Source organism: Bison bison, unplaced genomic scaffold (assembly GCF_000754665.1).
Source record: "Bison bison bison isolate TAMUID 2011002044 unplaced genomic scaffold, Bison_UMD1.0 scf7180017864517, whole genome shotgun sequence".
Taxonomy (NCBI): domain Eukaryota; kingdom Metazoa; phylum Chordata; class Mammalia; order Artiodactyla; family Bovidae; genus Bison; species Bison bison.
Window position 1 is genome coordinate 8767522 of NW_011495070.1, and position 18726 is coordinate 8786247.

The 18726-nt window shown below is 41.0% G+C and overlaps 1 protein-coding gene across 1 annotated transcript in view; it reads right to left on the reverse strand.

The window, feature by feature from the left end:
- Positions 1-8197: 8197 nt before the first annotated feature.
- LOC104981308 (histone H4-like) overlaps positions 8198-18726 on the reverse strand; it is a 122078-nt gene continuing 111549 nt past the window's right edge. The window contains exon 3 of the mRNA XM_010830317.1: positions 8198-8593. Within this exon, the coding sequence (XP_010828619.1) occupies positions 8223-8593 (371 nt within the window). The 3' untranslated portion in view covers positions 8198-8222. The remainder of the gene's footprint in view (positions 8594-18726) is intronic.

Consider the following 18726-nt stretch of genomic DNA (forward strand, 5'->3'; position numbering starts at 1 on the left):
GACAGGTAATGTCTCTGCTTTTCAATATGCTATCTAGGTTGGTCATAACTTTCCTTCCAAGGAGTAAGCGTCTTTTAATTTCATGGCTGCAGTCACCATCTGCAGTAATTTTGGAGCCCCCCAAAATAAAGTCTGACACTGTTTCCACTGTTTCCCCATCTATTTCCCATGAAGTGAAGGAACCGGATGCCATGATCTTCGTTTTCTGAATGTTGAGCTTTAAGCCAACTTTTTCACTCTCCACTTTCACTTTCATCAAGAGGCTTTTGAGTTCCTCTTCACTTTCTGCCATAAGGGTGGTGTCATCTGCATATCTGAGGTTATTGATATTTCTCCTGGCAATCTTGATTCCAGCTTGTGTTTCTTCCGGTCCAGCCTTTCTCATGATGTACTCTGCATAGAAGTTAAATAAGCAGGGTGACAATATACAGCCTTGACGTACTCCTTTTCCTATCTGGAACCAGTCTGTTGTTCCATGACCAGTTCTAACTGTTGCTTCCTGACCTGCATACAGATTTCTCAAGAGGCAGGTCAGGTGGTCTGGTATTCCCATCTCTTTCAGAATTTTCCACATTTTATTTTGATCCACACAGTCAAAGGCTTTGGCATAGTCAATAAAGCAGAAATAGATGTTTTTCTGGAACTCTCTTGCTTTTTCCATGATCCAGCGGATGTTGGCAATTTGATCTCTGGTTCATCTGCCAGAAATGCATAGTGAAATGCATATCACTAAACAAAAGAAGCTCATCTGAGAAGGTTACATACTATATGATTTCAGGTATATGACATTCTGGGAAAGGACAAACTATGGAGACAGTAAAAAGATCATTGGTTGCCAGCAGGGCTTGGGGAGGGAAGAGATATTAATAAACAGGCAAAGTACAGATGAGTTTTAGGGCAGTGAAAATATTCCATATCATCTGCATAACATTATAATGATGGCTATATGCCATCACATGCTTTTCTAAACCCACTGCAGATACAACATCCAGCATGATCCCTTAGGTAAACTAGAAATTTTGAGATGACGAGGTTACTTTCACTGAGTATGACCTGGATAGACCTAGAGATTATCATAGAGTGAAGTATGTCAGACAGAGAAAGACAAATGTCAAATGATATTGTTTATATGTGGAATCTAAAAGAGTGGTACAAATAAACCTATTTACAAAACAGAGTCACAGATGTGGAAAACAAACTTAAGGTTACTTAGGTGGGGAGGGATAAATTGGAAGATTGGGACTGACAAACACTAATATATATAAAATAGGTATAGCACAGAAAACTCTACTCAATACGCTGTAATGGCCCATATAGGAAAAGAATCTAAAAAACAGTGGATATATGTCTATGTGTAACAGATTCACTTTGCTGAACACCTGAAACTAACATAGCATTGTAAATCAACTATATTCTGATAAAAATTAATTAAAATATTTTAAAATGTGGGATAAACTTTCACATAAAGGCATAAATAATTCTTGGTGACTCAGATGGTAAAGAATCTGCCTGTAATATAGGAGACCTGGGTTCGATCCCTGGGTCAGAAAGATCCCCTGGAGAATGGAATGGCTACCGACTCCAGTATTCTTGCCTGAAGGATCCCATGGATAGAGGAGCCTGGTGGGCTACAGTCCATAGGAGCTTGCAAAGAGTTAGAGATGACTGAGTGACAAAAACTTTTTCACTTTCAAGGATCACTGGAGCCACCTTGGAGAGTGTCTGCAATAGTGACTTATCCAGTTCTCTAGGGCTGAGTTGGAGATGTCTGATTATTGGTAAAGGATTCCTAGTTGCTTGAGGTTCTGCATTAGGCTGAAAAATGGTCCAATGACTTTTGCTATAAGAGAGAAAATGGGAATATGGTGGGCAGAATTATGGTCCCCAATGCTCAGAACTTGTGACTATGTTGCAAAGCAAAGTGACCTTGCAGATGTGATTAAGTTAGGAATCCCGAGATGGGAAGAGTAGCCTGTTTTATTCAGGTGGGTACAATGTCATCACAAAAGTCCTTACACGGGGAGGCTGGAGAGACAGAGGAGATGCAGCTACAGAAGCTTAGCTTCAAGTGATGCAGGACCACAGTCAAAGTATATGGACAGACTCTAGAAGCCAGAAAAGTCAAGGACTGGAATCATCCCTAGAACCTCTAGTGGAAAGGCAGCCCTGCTGACACCTTGATTTGAGCCCTGAAAGATCCATTTCAGACTTCTGACCTCCAGAACTGTAAGCTAATATATTTATTTTGCTTTAAGCCCCTAATTTTGTGGAAACTATAGCAGCAATAGGAAGCTAATACAGGGAGTGATAAGGATGCATTTTGGAAGGGAAAGTGTAGTGTTCTTTTCAAATGGTTCCTCTTCTAAACCTTGCAAGGCTTTCGCCTATGAATTCTGTGAGAGGAAGAGTAAAGCATTCCCTCCCATTGATTGGATGTTTGCTGAGCTTCCAGGCTTGTGGGCTTGTCCCACTACTATCAGAAATGACTAAAAAAATATTTAGGAGGGAGGGCATGGTAGCATAGTGAGACAGAAAGGAAAGAGTAGCCTCTGGGGTTCCTTCTTCCAAGAGGAAGAGACAACAGAGTTGCTTGCGCATGAAGGCCCTGAGGTGGGGAGTTCCAGAGGGTGGGTACAACCAGAAGCTGCCTGCTACTGACCTGAGGTGAAGGGGTGCAGAAGCCAGCAGTCATAGCCAAGCCTCACAAGGGACTTCTGGTCCTTTGGAAAACCATTTGAAAGTGTGCTGGCTCCAAAAATTGGACGGAAATTTCAGAATGGGGAGATGACATGTTTATAACCAAAAGGACACTGCCTTCATAATTAAAAATGACTGAAAAATTATGGAATCCCTCTAAGGTAGCCCCCTGAGAGTGGGTTTCCACAGAGCTGACTTGGTACAAGTTTCTGGCACATTAAAATATTTTTGTATGTATGCCTCAGTAAGTTGGATGCTTCCGCTGAGCTAGTTATAGGACCTATTCTTTTCAACACTGAATAACAACACTGGAGTGAAGGTAACCATCCAATTAAAGATACGCCCTGGTGTCAGAGGCTAAATTTTGCACGTTAATAAATATTCTTAAGTCTCAGTTACATTGTGTTTCTCTTGACCACAGCTATGAGCCCCGGGTAAATTACAGGGCTGGCTACACAGTCCCTGGGATCCTGGGAATGACTGCAAAGCTTGGAACACTGTAGTGAGCCTGTAATGACTGTTATCATCCTGGTTAAATGAGGAAGGAAGTGGAGGAAAATGAGCACCCAAGTGTTGCTCATCACACAGAAATTGTGTGTTGTACTGCACTGAAAGATGTACAAAAGATGGATGACAAGTCTGAGAGTAAGAGAAAGTAAGGTTTGATTTGAATCCCCTCTCGGGATATTTGTTTTCAAATATTCAGATGTTTATATAGATGGAACTGAGAGAGCTTTCTCAGAATTTAACAACCAACCCAACCCATTTCCCTATTATTCTTTTAAAACTGCTCAAAGTGTGAGATTTAAAATTTTTGGTAAGATCTCTCTTGTGAAACAGGGCCTTGAAAATTACATAGTGTTTGCTTTTTAACGATGAATTACAAGCAATAGATTAGTCAGAGCTTTCATGTTTTATGTAGGCTTTAAAAAATATGGGTAGTTTTCTGATAACACCATTTAGATTTTGAGAAGCCTTCTATATTTCAGTTTAGGCTTATTTACTCAAGCTTAAAATAAATAAATATATAAGAAGAGACAAAGAGGCCTTAAAGCATAATCTTCAGAGTCTGAACTTGTACAAAATCCCAGGGTAAAGGGTAGAGACTGAGCTGTGGTTCTGGAGAAGACTCTTGAGAGTTCTTTGGACAGTAAGGAGATCCAACCAGTCAATCCTAAAGGAGATCGACCCTGAATATTCCTTGGAAGGACTGATGCTGAAACTGAAGCTCCACTACTTTGGCCACTTGTTAAGAAGAGCTGACTCATTGGAAAAGACCCTGACGAGGGGAAAGATTGAGGGCAGGAGGAGAAGGGGGCGGCCAAAGATGAGATGGTTGGATGGCATCACCGACTCAATGGACATGAGTTTGAACAAACTCCAGGAGGTGGTGAAGGACAGGGAAGCCTGGCATGCCACAGTCCATGAGGTTGCAGAGAGTTGGACATGACTTAGCCACTTAACAACAACAACAAAGGGTAGAGAGAATTGTGACACCTTGAGAGGCATGTGGCAGAGGGGACATCAGCTGCATTTAGTAGTCACACAGACCTTAGTTTAGGCTTAAATCTGATTCAGCCTCTCCCCGGCTGTGTGGACTTGGTAAGTTACTATGTCTCTTTGAAGATGTAGTACTTCATCTATAAATTGAGTACAACCCCTCATGCTTGTGTGGGAGTCACTGTTATATGAGAAATACCTATTTTTGCTCTTCTCATTACATGCTTTAAAAGTTTAAATGAATATGTAGAGACAAAAGGATGAAAATCTAAATGCTTGAAACTTCCACAAAGTTTTATAGATTATACTGTATATGAAAGAATGTCCTTGTTTTCTTTTTATGATACAGGTTCTTGCAAATTAATATACCATAATCTCTTTTAAAAATTGAAGTATAATTGATATATTAATTTCAGGTGTACAACAATGATTCAATATTCATAATATTGCAATACGATCAGCAGGGTAAATCTAATTAACATCCAGCACCATACATGGTGATAGAATTTCTTTTGTTGTGATGAGAACTTTTAGGACCTACGCTCTTAGCAATTTTCAAATATGCAGTACCGTGTTGTTACTACAGTCCCCATGCTGTACATTACATCCCCAGGACTTATTTATTTTATAACTGAAAGTTTGTACCTTCCAGAGGTCACCTACCTCTGGCCTCTGCCAACCACCAATCTCTTCTCTGCTGCTGCTGCTGCTGCTGCTAAGTTGCTTCAGTCGTGTCCGACTCTGTGCGACCCCATAAGGCAGCCCACCAGGCTCCGCCGTCCCTGGGATTCTCCAGGCAAGAACACTGGAGTGGGTTGCCATTTCCTTCTCCAAATCTCTTCTCTAATACACTATTATTTCTAAATTTGAATAGTGTCACATTTTCTTCCAATTACATTATTATTCTTTGTCTCTCTCTAGAAAAATACTGTATACAGGGCTTAATATATTACCACCATGATTGCCTCAGGGAAGGGCGCATGACCCATTCAAGCCAAAACTGTGCAACAGGATTTTCAGTAGGATTCCTGGGAAGGGTCACATCTCTACTATGCTGGATGTAATGTTGAGAAAATATACAGGATGGATCTGTCACCATTATCTACCGTGTGAAGTCCAAGAAGAAGCCACACGTGGTTGGGGGGTGGTGCTAAGAAACAAGTGATGGAAGCTGAGTCCTAGGGACATTGCCTGACTCCTTAAAGTCACCATGTTTGAAGCCAAACACAGATACCTCTAGATTTTTCAGGCTATGTAAACTAAGAGATTTCATTTTTGTAGTGAAACTCATGGTTGTGAAGGGTTTGTCTATCACTGCAACCCTGGGCTGCTAAGTGATGCAGAGCTAATGGTGCAACAATTTAAGAATGGAAAACTAAAATTTGGCATATCTATTTGGCAGCTAGTAGGTAGTCACTGGGCTTCCCTGATAGCTCAGCTGTAAAGAATCCACCTGCAAGGCAGGAGACCTTGGTTCAATTCCTGGATTGGGAATATCCCCTGGAGAAGGGATAGGCTATCCACTCCAGTATTCTTGGGCTTCCCTGGTGGCTCAGATGGTAAAGAAACCACCTGCAATGTGGGAGACCTGGGTTTGATCCCTGGATCGGGAACATCCCTTGGAGGAGGGCATGGCAACTCACTCCAGTATTCTTGCCTGGAGAATCCCAAGGACAGAGGAGCCTGGTGGACTGCAGTCCACAGGGTTGCAAAGAGTCGGACACAACTGAGTGAGTAAGCACTCACGCACACACGCAGGCAGTCACTAAAAGTGATACTTATGAAGACTATGGAATCACATGGAATGAGACAGGATACAAAATACAGTGGATCCTCATGATTTGTGGATTACGTACTTGTGAACTTGCCTACTTGCTAAAGTGTATTTGTAGTTCCAAATCAATACCCACAGCTCTTTGAAGTCATTCATTGCCATGTGTGGAGTTGAGAACAATCTGAGTCATCTGATGCCAATGTGCCCTGTTGAGTCTGAACAAGTCTCTCTGCCTTCTTGTTTCAGTTCTCAAACTATGAGCAAGTATTCCTGTTGAGTGTCTATTTAGTGACATGGTTTCTGAATTTTTGTGCTTTTTTTCGGTGATTTCACTGTTTCAAATGGTCTCCTAATTGTGCTGCTTAAGTGTTTTTGAGTTTTTTTAAGTGCAAGAAAGCTGTGATGTGCCTTATGGAGAAAATAAATGTGTTAGATAAACTTAGTTCAGGCATGAGCTATAGCGTTATTGGCTGGAGTTCAGTGTTAATGAATCAACAATGTATAGTAAATTAGGTATGTTTAAACAGAAACACACACGGTTATGTCTGACTGGGTGATGCAATGTTGTGACCAGAAGCTCACAAGAACCTCATTATTCCCCCAGGAAAAATGGTTAGCATTTGTTAATTTTGTGTTTGCTGCAACTTTATAGAACATAATTGCTATCAATAAGTAGATTCAACTGTATGTAAAAAGCATACCCCAAAGGGAAAAATTGGAAAAAATGAATCAAAATAATAGTGGTTGTGCTAGAGTGATGGAAATGAACTTTTTTCATCTTTTCCCCTAATTTTCAAATGCTATAGATAAGAGCACTCTGATAAAAACATATTATGCATTTAAAAATATCACACACATATAAAAAAAAAAATCACCAAATCAAGAAGACCAACCAAACAACTCTCCAAAACACGTTAGGCATCTGACAATCAGTTTAAAGAAATACATTAGAAGTGTTTCATTACTTTAAGCTCTCCCTGTATTTTATAAAACATGCACAAACATACATACATTAAATACATTTGTTTTGTTATAACTCAGCTTGACTGTTCAATCATATTACCACATTGGTCTCTGAATGATTTCCCCCCCTCAAATCAACTTTTTATCCAAGAAATGCGGTCATGCCCTAAACGTATAGCAATCAGAGAAATGGAAAAGATGCTGGGGTTTATTTCCTGTAACCTCTCTTTCAATATGTATTCTCTTTCATCACCCACAGAAAAGCATTTAATTTTTAAAATGTTCTTTCTCTATAAAGGAAATTTACTATCACATAATATGTTTGGTCAATTATAACCATTGTATCTCTTGTATTTATCCCTATTCCCACCATAGTCTGTGTTTTCTCAATACAGAGGATGAATCAAATCCTCTTTATACATCATAGCTCTTGAAATACTGTAAGAGAGCCACTATATTATTCCTCTGGCTTTTCTTTTCTAGGTTAAATATTCCCAGGAACTTTATCCACTCCTCATAAGAGTATTTCTCGATATCCTTTGCTGTCCTGCTTCCCCTCCTCTCCTTGAGCTCTGCCTGATCAATGCCCTTCTTAACATGGTGAAATCAGGACTGACCACGGTCCCCACCCCAACTCTGTCCCTGCAATTGACATTTTCAACAGTGAAAATACACAATGAGGCTGAGACATGTGGCTTCTGAAAGGAGTACACTATTTCACCACATGACTAACGCAAAGGGAAAACACTCACTGCGATGAATAGGATTAGTATGTCTATTAAAATAAAAATCAATTTATTAGCACATTTCTTGTATTTTCTTGTATTTTTCATCTCTTTCTATTTTCTAGTTGTTTCTTGAAATTTCATGGGCGATAAATTCAAACAAATCATTCCATTTTGATCCCATGCAACCTTTTTTATTTTTAGGTTCTAAGCTGCCTGCTTTTATGGAAATTATAGATTTAACAATATTTTTTACATAAGTTACTATTAAAACTTTCTTAAATTCTTAGAAGTATTTTTGTCATAGTACTTAGAGAACGGTTTTGGTTCTGAATTTGTTACCCTCTGTTTTCATGCCATATTGCCAAGGTTTTCATTTGTTAAGCCTGCCGATGATATAATGCAACTTTAAATTTCCTAAGATTACTCACTGAATAATAAAAGCAAACAGTTGTAGGGTACTGAATGATTCAGGAGAATGTGTAAAGATTTTTTTTTTTTTTTTTGCTGGGCCCTCAAAAGGGCCTTTAGTTTTTCTAAAGGTTTCAAGCTAGATGCTTTGCTCAACCACCAAAACCGTAAAGGGTACGGCCCTGACGTTTGAGCGCGTAGACCACATCCATGGCGGTAACAGTCTTGCGCTTAGCGTGCTCCGTATAGGTGACCGCGTCCCGGATCACATTTTCCAGAAACACTTTCAGCACCCCACGAGTCTCTTCGTAGATAAGACCAGAGATACGTTTGACGCCTCCACGACGAGCCAGACGCCGGATAGCTGGCTTAGTAATACCCTGAATGTTGTCCCGCAAGACTTTGCGATGGCGCTTAGCAACCCCCTTGCCGAGGCCTTTGCCACCCTTCCCGAGGCCTTTGCCACCCTTCCAACGACCAGACGTGGTTGCTGTCGCAATCTGTGTAAAGATTTTTGTTGTTGCTGTTAATTACATTTTAAAAAATGTTTATGCATTCAGCTAGCCCTAATGGTAAAATTCTATATTTAAAATTTTTCTTACAAATGATTTTGTTGAGTAAGGCATCTGTCTTAATAAATGTCTAAAATTGAGTCCTATATTTTATCAAACTTGTCATAATCTTGGATTTAGGAACAGAAGCATGAACATTTTTTTACATTTATATTTCCATATACTTTTCAACCCAATAATTCCTTGTTGCTGTTGTTCAGTTGCTAAGACACTTCTGACTCTTTGCAACCCCATGGACTAAGCTGCCAGGCTTCTCTGACCATGGGTTTTGCCACGCAAAAACACTGGAGTTGGTTGCCATTTCCTTCTCCAGGGGACCTTCCCTGACCTGGGTCAGGGACTGAACCTGAGTCTCTTGCACTGGCAGGTGGATACTTTATCACTGAGTCACCAGAGAAACTTGTAGTAGTTCACTTTAATAGAGGAAGATAATTTTACTAATCAAGATTTATTCAAAGTAAATCTATCTCTTTTTTATCTGCCTTGATATTAAGTATAAAATAGTTCTATCTTTTTATGTAAATATTCATCCTATGAAGATTAATTTATCTATCTTCTCAACTCATATTTCCATGGCAATTTATATTACATTAATTCCACATTTTTTTGTTGTTGTTGGTAAAGAACAGATTCAGATTCAGATCAGATCAGATCAGTCGCTCAATCGTGTCCGACTCTTTGCGACCCCATGAATCGAAGCACGCCAGGCCTCCCTGTCCCTCACCAACTCCCGGAGTTCACTCAGACTCATGTCCATCGAGTCAGTGATGCCATCCAGCCATCTCATCCTCTGTCGTCCCCTTCTCCTCCTGCCCCCAATCCCTCCCAGCATCAGAGTCTTTTCCAATGAGTCAACTCTTCGCATGAGGTGGCCAAAGTACTGGAGTTTCAGCTTTAGCATCATTCCTTCCAAAGAAATCCCAGGGCTGATCTCCTTCAGAATGGACTGGGTGGATCTCCTTGCAGTCCAAGGGACTCTCAAGAGTCTTCTCCAACACCACAGTCTAAAAGCATCAATTCTTCAGCGCTCAGCCTTCTTCACAGTCCAACTCTCACATCCATATATGACCACTGGAAAAACCATAGCCTTGACTTTTTGTTGGCAAAGTAATGTCTCTGCTTTTCAATATGCTATCTAGGTTGGTTATAACTTTCCTTCCAAGGAGTAAGCGTCTTGTAATTTCATGGCTGCAGTCACCATCTGTTGTGATTTTGGAGCCCCACAAAATAAAGTCTGACACTGTTTCCACTGTTCCCCATCTATTTCCCATGAAGTGAAGGAACCGGATGCCATGATCTTTGTTTTCTGTATGTTGAGCTTTAAGCCAACTTTTTCACTCTCCACTTTCACTTTCATCAAGAGGCTTTTGAGTTCCTCTTCACTTTCTGCCATAAGGGTGATGTCATCTGCATATCCGAAGTTATTGATATTTCTCCTGGTAATCTTGATTCCAGCTTGTGTTTCTTCCAGTCCAGCGTTTCTCATGATCTACTCTGCATAGAAGTTAAATAAACAGGGTGACCATATACGGCCTTGATGAACTCCTTGTCCTATTTGGAACCAGTCTGTTGTTCCATGTCCAGTTCTAACTGTTGCTTCCTGACCTGCATACAAATTTCTCAAGAGGCAGATCAGGTGGTCTGGTATTCCCATCTCTTGAAGAAGTTTCCACAGTTTATTGTGATCCACACAGTCAAAGGCTTTGGCATAGTCAATAAAGCAGAAATAGATGCGTTTCTGGAACTCTCTTGCTTTTTCCATGATCCAGCGGGTGTTGGCAATTTGATCTCTGGCTCCTCTGCCTTTTCTAAAACCAGCTTGAACATCAGGAAGGTCACGGTTCACATATTGCTGAAGCCTGGCTTGGAGAATTTTAGATGAGTGCAATTGTGCAGTAGTTTGAGCATTCTTTGGCATTGCCTTTCTTTGGGATTGGAATGAAAACTGACCTTTTCCAGTCCTGTGGCCACTGCTGAGTTTTCCAAATTGGCTGGCATATTGAGTGCAGCACTTTCACAGCATCATCTTTCAGGATTTGAAATAGCTCAACTGGAATTCCATCACCTCCACTAGCTTTGTTCATAGTGATGCGTTCTAAGGCCCACTTGACTTCACATTCCAGGATGTCTGGCTCTAGGTCAGTGATCACACCATCGTGATTATCTTGGTCATGAAGATCTTTTTTGTACAGTTCTTCTGTGTATTCTTGCCATCTCTTCTTAATATCTTCTGCTTCTGTTAGGTCCATACCATTTCTGTCCTTTATCGAGCTCATCTTTGCATGAAATGTTCCTTTGGTATCTCTGATTTTCTTGAAGAGATCCCTAGTCTTTCCCATTCTGTTGTTTTCCTCTATTTCTTTGCATTGATCGCTGAAGAAGGCTTTCTTATCTCTTCTTGCTATTCTTTGGAACTCTGCATTCAGATGTTTATATCTTTCCTTTTCTCCTTTGCTTTTCACTTCTCTTCTTTTCACGGCTATTTGTAAGCCTCCCCAGACAGCCATTTTGCTTTTTTGCATTTCTTTTCTACTTCAGTATTCTTGCCTTGAGAACCCCATGAACAGTATGAAAAGGCAAAATGATAGGATACTGAAAGAGAAACTCCCCAGGTCAGTAGGTGCCCAATATGGTGCTGGAGATCAGTGGAGAAATAACTCCAGAAAGAATGAAGGGATGGAGCCAAAGCAAAAACAATACCCAGCTCTGGATGTGACTGGTGATAGAAGCAAGGTCCAATGCTGTAAAGAGCAATATTGCATAGGAACCTGGAATGTCAGGTCCATGAATCAAGGCAAACTGGAAGTGGTCAAACAAGAGATAGCAAGAGTGAATGTCGACATTCTAGGAACCAGCGAACTGAAATGGACTGGAATGGGTGATTTCAACTCAGATGACCATTATATCTACTATTGAGGGCAGGAATCCCTCAGAAGAAATGGAGTGGCCATCATGGTCAACAAAAGAGTCCGAAATGCAGTATTTGGATGCAATCTCAAAAATGACAGAATGATCTCTGTTCATTTCCAAGGCAAACCATTCAATATCACGGTGATCCAAGTCTATGCCCCAACCAGTAACACTGAAGAAGCTGAATGGTTCTATGAAGACCTACAAGACCTTTTAGAACTAACACCCAAAAAAGATGTCCTTTTCTTTCTAGGGGACTGGAATGCAAAAGTAGGAAGTCAAGAAACACCTGGAATAACAGGCAGATTTGGCCTTGGAATATGCAATGAAGCAGGGCAAAGACTAATAGAGTTTTGCCAAGAAAATGCACTGGTCATAACAAACACCCTCTTCCAACAACACAAGAGAAGACTCTATACATGGACATCACCAGATGGTCAACACCGAAATCAGATTGATTATACTCTTTGCAGCCAAAGATGGAGAAGCTCTATACAGTCAGCAAAAACAAGACCAGGAGCTGACTGTGTCTCAGACCATGAACTCCTTATTGCCAAATTCAGACTTAAATTGAAGAAAGTAGGGAAAACCACTAGACCATTCAGGTATGACCTAAATCAAATCCCTTATGATGATACAGTGGAAATGAGAAATAGATTTAAGGGCCTAGATCTGATAGATAGAGTGCCTGATGAACTATGGACTGAGGTTCGTGACATTGTACAGGAGACAGGGATCAAGACCATTCCCATAGAAAAGAACAGATTAGGACAGAGTAAATAGGCTAGGGAATGTGTAGCTTGACATCTAGAAGGGAAATTTAATTTATTTGACTTTCATGGTGTGGAAGATATTTGGGTTTTTCACTAGTATTTCTGGTTCTACTCTTTCCAGGTGCATGAGGTTGCAGTGTAGAAATAGGAAAGGTATTGTACTTCCATTTCCCCTGAGGTTTGGTGAGATCTGTGACACACATTAACCAATAGAACATGAGTAGAGGAGCCATGTGCTGCTTGGTGCCCAAGATCTTAGTACCCGTGTAACCAAGGAGGACCCTATTGGCCTTCCTGGGATAGACCCCTCCCCATCGTGTCTGCTGCTTACCTCTTGTTTGTGGAAAAGCTGTACTCTCCCAGGCCTCCCCTGAGTCATAAAAGCCTGGCTCGAGAATTAATGGAAAGGATGTGAACATGTATTCACAAGGAGAGCAACTGGGCTAGGAGAACTGGTAAGAATTTAAGCAAGTAACCAGGCATTCAGCAGTTATAGAATCTTTAATTCCTCCTCTAAATATTGATACATAGATAACAGTATCTGATGCACATTTCTGCATCGATTTATAGATGCTAAAACCCCCATCAAATGGGAGACGTTAACCGTTAATACTTGAGGACCATGAGACCTACTGGAGCCTGAGGACCGATAATGCGAACCCTGTGGCACCACCCTGATACCTCGTTGGTGCTCAGTCACTCAGTCCTGTCTGACTCTTTGCGTTGCCATGGTCTGCTTCCCCTTCAGGGTCATCTATCTTTGGACTTTTTCTAGGCAAGAATACTGGAGTGGGTTGTCATTTCCTCCAGCAGGGTATTTTCCTGACCCAGGGATTGAGCCTGTATCTCCTGCGCCTCCTGCATTGGCAGGTGAATTCTTTACCACTGGGCCACGGGGAAAGCCCTCTGTGTTACATCACCCTCAACCAATCCGAGAATTGGGTAAGAGCTGATCACACATCCAGCAGCTCCCCTCCCTCACTTTGCCTTTGAAAAAACGCTTCCCTAAAACCCATCAGGCAATTTGGGCTTTTTGATTATTTATCTGTCCCAGGTTCCTTATCTGGCACCTTACTTAATGCTGCACTTACCTTCACCACAACCGGGTGTTAGCAGATTGGCTTTACCGCACTTCTGAAAGCGAACCCAGGTTTGGTTCCCTAACCCATATGAGATAGCCCGGATATGCTCTTTCCTTGCTGTGTGATCTTAGGTGCCAGGAATGTTGCTTTGCACACTGGCCTCCATATGTGGAGGCAAGGAAAAACCAAAAAAAGGAGGCGGACCACTCCAGGTTTTTAGGCGGAAGAGTGGAAGAGTTCACAAACAAGGAAACTTACACAGGAGGCAGGTCTCGAGTGGCTGCGAGATGAGTGATCGCCTCCCCACCGCCCACCCGCCAGAATCTTAAAAATTTGTTAGCGGGGAGGCCTTAGCTGGGTTCAGTTGCCATACCAGCCAGATGGCTTCAATAAAACACTGCTCTGGGAAGGCTGACTCCTTGAAAACGGCTCCCGCTGGAGTGAGTACATACTCCGAGGGCACGGCGGGAAGAGCCTCTGTTTTCCAGGGTGCGTCCTGTGGGTCAACCCTAGGTCAAGTCCTCTTGATGACCTTCCTAACAAGGAGGTCAAGGCAGCCAGCAAAATCGAGACCGTATCTCCAGGAAGAGGCAGCAGAGGACTTTGGGTGAGAGAGAAACACTTTCCTGTGTTCCGCCTCTTATATTTTGGTGTTTTACCTCACCACAGCATAAACCAATGGCACCCCACTCCAGTACTCTTGCCTGGAAAATCCCATGGACCGAGGAGCCTGTAGGCTGCAGTCCATGGGGTCTCATAGAGTCGGACACGACTGAGCGACTTCACTTTGACTTTTCACTTTCATGCATTGGAGAAGGAAATGGCAACCCACTCCAGTGGTCTTGCCTGAAGAATCCCAAGGACGGGGGAGCCTGGTGGGCTGCCGTCTATGGGGTCGCACAGAGTCGGACACGACTGAAGTGACTTAGCAGCAGCAGCAGCAGCATAAACTAGCTAGTCCTGTCTGACGTATGTGGATACTATTTCTGTTTTAGTTAGGTTGTACCTTGGCAGTCACTGTGTTAGTCGTTCAGTCCTGTCTGACTTTTTGAAACCCCATGGACTATTTACAGCCAGTCTCCTCTGTCTATGGAAGGCTCAGATGGTAAAGCATTTGCTTGCAATGTAGGAGACCTGGGTTTGATCCCTGGGTGGGCAAGATCCCCTGGAGAAGGGAATGGCTACCCACTCCAGTATTCTTGCCTCGAAAAATTCCATGGATGGAGGAACCTGGTGGGCTATAGTCCATAGGGTCACAACAAGTTGGACACGACTGAGTGACTGACAGTCACTGTAATTTTCTTCCCATACCTATCTATCTTCGATTGGTTTTTGATAACCAGTTGCGTTTTTCCCAAGGAGTGTAAAGCTTTGGAGTTTTCTGCCTTTTACCTTTACCTTCTCCAATGAAAAGCATTAGACATAGTATCTGGGTACAATGCTTTCTAATCCATTGTGCTAGCTCCAACGTGAGAATTCTCTGAAGCATCACACGAAGACATTTTCCCATTGGTTTGATTTTATGGGTGAATACAGTACACTACAGAAGCAAAGAATGGGATGCCAACCAGGTAGCAGAAAAAAACTTTGGAACTGCTGCAAAAAAATGGAAAGTCATTAGGAAACAGCATGCTTGTCTAACTTTGATAAAAATGACTGAGGATTTGACATTCTCTCTTCTTTAGAAATCCTTGTTCTTGAATAAACCAGTGCAGAAGTACTTATTTTGAGGGGAAGACTTTCTTCAAATTCTCTTTCTCTTGGCACTTCTTTTATGCCATTATAATCTGTACAATAGTGGCCTCTGGAAGGAAGAATTTCAGATGTTTTATGGAGGGGGAGGAGGAGGAAGGGAATATGGTGGTTCACTTAACTTGAATTCTTTTCATTCAAAGAATCTTAGTCTGGCAGTCCCCAGACAAGGAAAGAATAATTTCTGATAGAAAATCAGGGACATTGGAGAATTCTGGGGAAAAAAATCCATTTATAAAATACATTTAATTCATTTAGAAAGTATACTCATCCAGAGCACATTCATTTACAGCCTAAATGAGGCTTGAGTTGATCCAGCAAAGAAGGTAGTTGCAGTGCCAGGTCTCAGATGCAGAGTGCTGGGCCCCCTCCTATCTGAGAGTGCTATCACTATATCCTGCAATCAGTATGATGGCGCCTGCTCATTAGGAATTCACTGAGTGCTCGTGCGGCTATAATGCACTTCCATTTGTATTCTGGAACCATTTAGCCACTGGAAACTTAAAAGTCATTTGATCAATCTTGTGTGCAGCTTTTGTTTTTACTCCAGGCAAATTAATGTGAAGATCGTTGTGACAAATTAAACAGATTTAATTGTTCATTGATCAAGCAGTAACTCTGAAATGCACATGCTTTAAGATGTAATATTTCCTCAAATTTTGAGGGTGTGAAAAAAATGTTATCTTAGACTGAGTGACAAGGATAGAGGAAAATGAACATTGAACATATATGTAAAACTTACTAGTTTTTAAAATTTGACATAGGATTACTTTGGTTTAGGAATAAGAAGATATGTTATGTGGTTTGCTCATAAAATCATAGTTTCTTGTACAGTAATTTCTCTAACAGTGTTGGCTCTATAGATTAGTGTTTTGCTTTATTTTAATGAATTTAAATGATTCTACAAGGTGCTACAAGCTGTTATATCTGGGAATTTAGTATCTTTTCCCATTTTTGCTGAGCTTTGTGAAGCCATTATAACTTTAAGATTATATCCATCTTCAGAGTAATAGTAAGACATGAAAAATGGTGGTGGAACTGGGCTTTTGTGAACTCTACCATGCTGTGCAATAGAGAAAGCACTTATTTTCAGAAAAGAGGTTGAAGGAGACAAAAAACAAACAAACAAAAAAATGAGGAGAAACCCCGTCGCTCTCAAACCTACTGCTTGCAGATATTGCCAAGTCTAAACAGTCTTGTTTTTATGAATGGTCATGATTAATATATTCCACTTTGTCATCTTATGTTTTTTCTTATTGAGCTATAGTTGATGTACAATATTGTTAGTTTAAGGTGTACAGCCAAGTGGCTCAGTTATCAGATTCTTTTATAAGTTACTACAAGGTACTGAATAAAGTTCCCTGTGCTATACAGTTACACCTTGTTGTTTATTTTATATATAGTGGTGCGTATCTGTTAATTCCATGCACCTAGTTTATCCCTCAATTGAGAGGTTTTCTCAGATAAAGAAAAGGCTCTCAGCTTTTTCTTTCTTGCCTTTATAGATTTATAAATATAAACGTTCATGTTTTGTAGAAGAATCCAGAGAAGGTGAGAATATAAATCAAAGACAGTTTTATACAAAAACATGCCAGTCAACATATTATATGAGGGGCTAGAATTAGCAATATTTCTGACTGTCATGTTGGAACAGATACCTGAAAACCCTAAGTGTGGAGCTGTAATGTTTTGGAAGAGATCATTACGATGATCTAGTGTAATTCCCTCATCTGACAGGTGAGGATACTGAAACCCAGTTATCAAAAACTATCTTTTTCTTTTTTTGTCTTTTAAATTTTATTTTATTTTTAAACTTTACAAAATTGTATTAGTTTTGCCAAATATCAATATCTTTTTCTTTTTTACTTTGAAGATTGGTGAAAGTAGAGCACTTAAGAATGACACTAATAGCACCACATAACAATTTGAATATTAGTATAACTCCAGATGCTTCAACTGCACCATTTTAAGGTCATATAATTATTTTATGTTTTCTTATACTTAGTTTGCATGTTTACCCTAAAGGTGACCAGATTCAAGTTCACACTGAAGATCAAAACAAGCACAAGGCTTTATTCACTCATTTGTTTCTTGCAAATTATCTATTGAGAACAAATGGAGTACTAGTTCTAAATGCTGGAGGTTTATTAGTCTTTGTAAACAAAAAGCTGTGCTCTTATAGGGGGAGACAGACAACAAATAATAAACATAATAAATAAATTAGAAGCTAGAAGCTAATTGTGCCCTGGGGAAAAAACAGAGCGGAGTGAGAGGAATTGGAAGTATGAAGAGGTGATTAGTGTGAAAGCCAGTTGCATCTTTAAATATGGTGGTCAAGGTGGGACTTGTATATGGTGACATTTGAGCAAAGATCTGAAGGTGGGGAGGGAGTTGCCAGGTAATGCCCACTGGAAATCTGGTAGAAGAGCATTCCAGGCACAGGGAACATCTAGAGCAAAGTCCTAAGGTGAGCTCCTGCTTGGTGTATTAGAGAAACAGCTAGGATCTCCATGAGGAGTGGAATAAGGAATGGGGATTGAAGGAGGAAGGGCTGTCAGAGGTTCAGAACACGTGGGGCCATGTAAAGTATCTGGCTCACTGTGAGTGAAATAAGGAATCATTAGATTTTGGTGGAAAAGGGCCATAATCTGAAACAATGTTTTTAAAAGATTATTTTGGCTGTGTTAATAAGAGGCTCATCTTTATGAGGAGTTTTATCTTCAACAGACTTCCTCAAAACCTTTCTTCTTGCACTTTTTTTTTGTTGTTGTTATTTTGCTCTTGTGTTACCAGCGCTTTCCCTTGATGTCAAAGGCTTGGGTTATTGATGACTCTTCTCAACTCAAGGCCCCTTTGGTGATCTGCTCTATCACCGGTTCCACATTTAGCTGACTCCTAGCTTTGCTTCTGATGGGTGGCCTGCAATAGATTCTTTTCCCTTGTGATACCTGTTTTCAGCCACTCAAGTGGATATTTTTCAGTATCCACTCTCCTTAGGAAGTGGATCAGATCAGATCAGATCAGATCAGTTGCTCAGTCATGTCCGAATCTTTGCGACCCCATGAATACAGCACGCCAGGCCTCCCTGTCCATCACCAACTCCTGGAGTTCACTCAGATTCACGTCCATCAAGTCAGTGATGCCATCCAGCCATCTCATCCTCTGTCGTCCCCTTCTCCTCCCGCCCCCAATCCCTCCCAGCATCAGAGTCTTTTCCAATGAGTCAACTCTTCGCATGAGGTGGCCAAAGTACTGGACTTTGAGCTTTAGCATCATTCCTTCCAAAGAAATCCCAGGGCTGATCTCCTTCAGAATGGACTGGTTGGATCTCCTTGCAGTCCAAGGGACTCTCAAGAGTCTTCTCCAGCACCACAGTTCAAAAGCATCAATTCTTCAGCGCTCAGCCTTCTTCACAGTCCAACTCTCACATCCATACATGACCACAGGAAAAACCATAGCCTTGACTAGACAAACCTTTGTTGGCAAAGTAATGTCTCTGCTTTTGAATATGCTATCTAAGTTGGTCATAACTTTCCTTCCAAAGAGTAAGTGTCTTTTAATTTCATG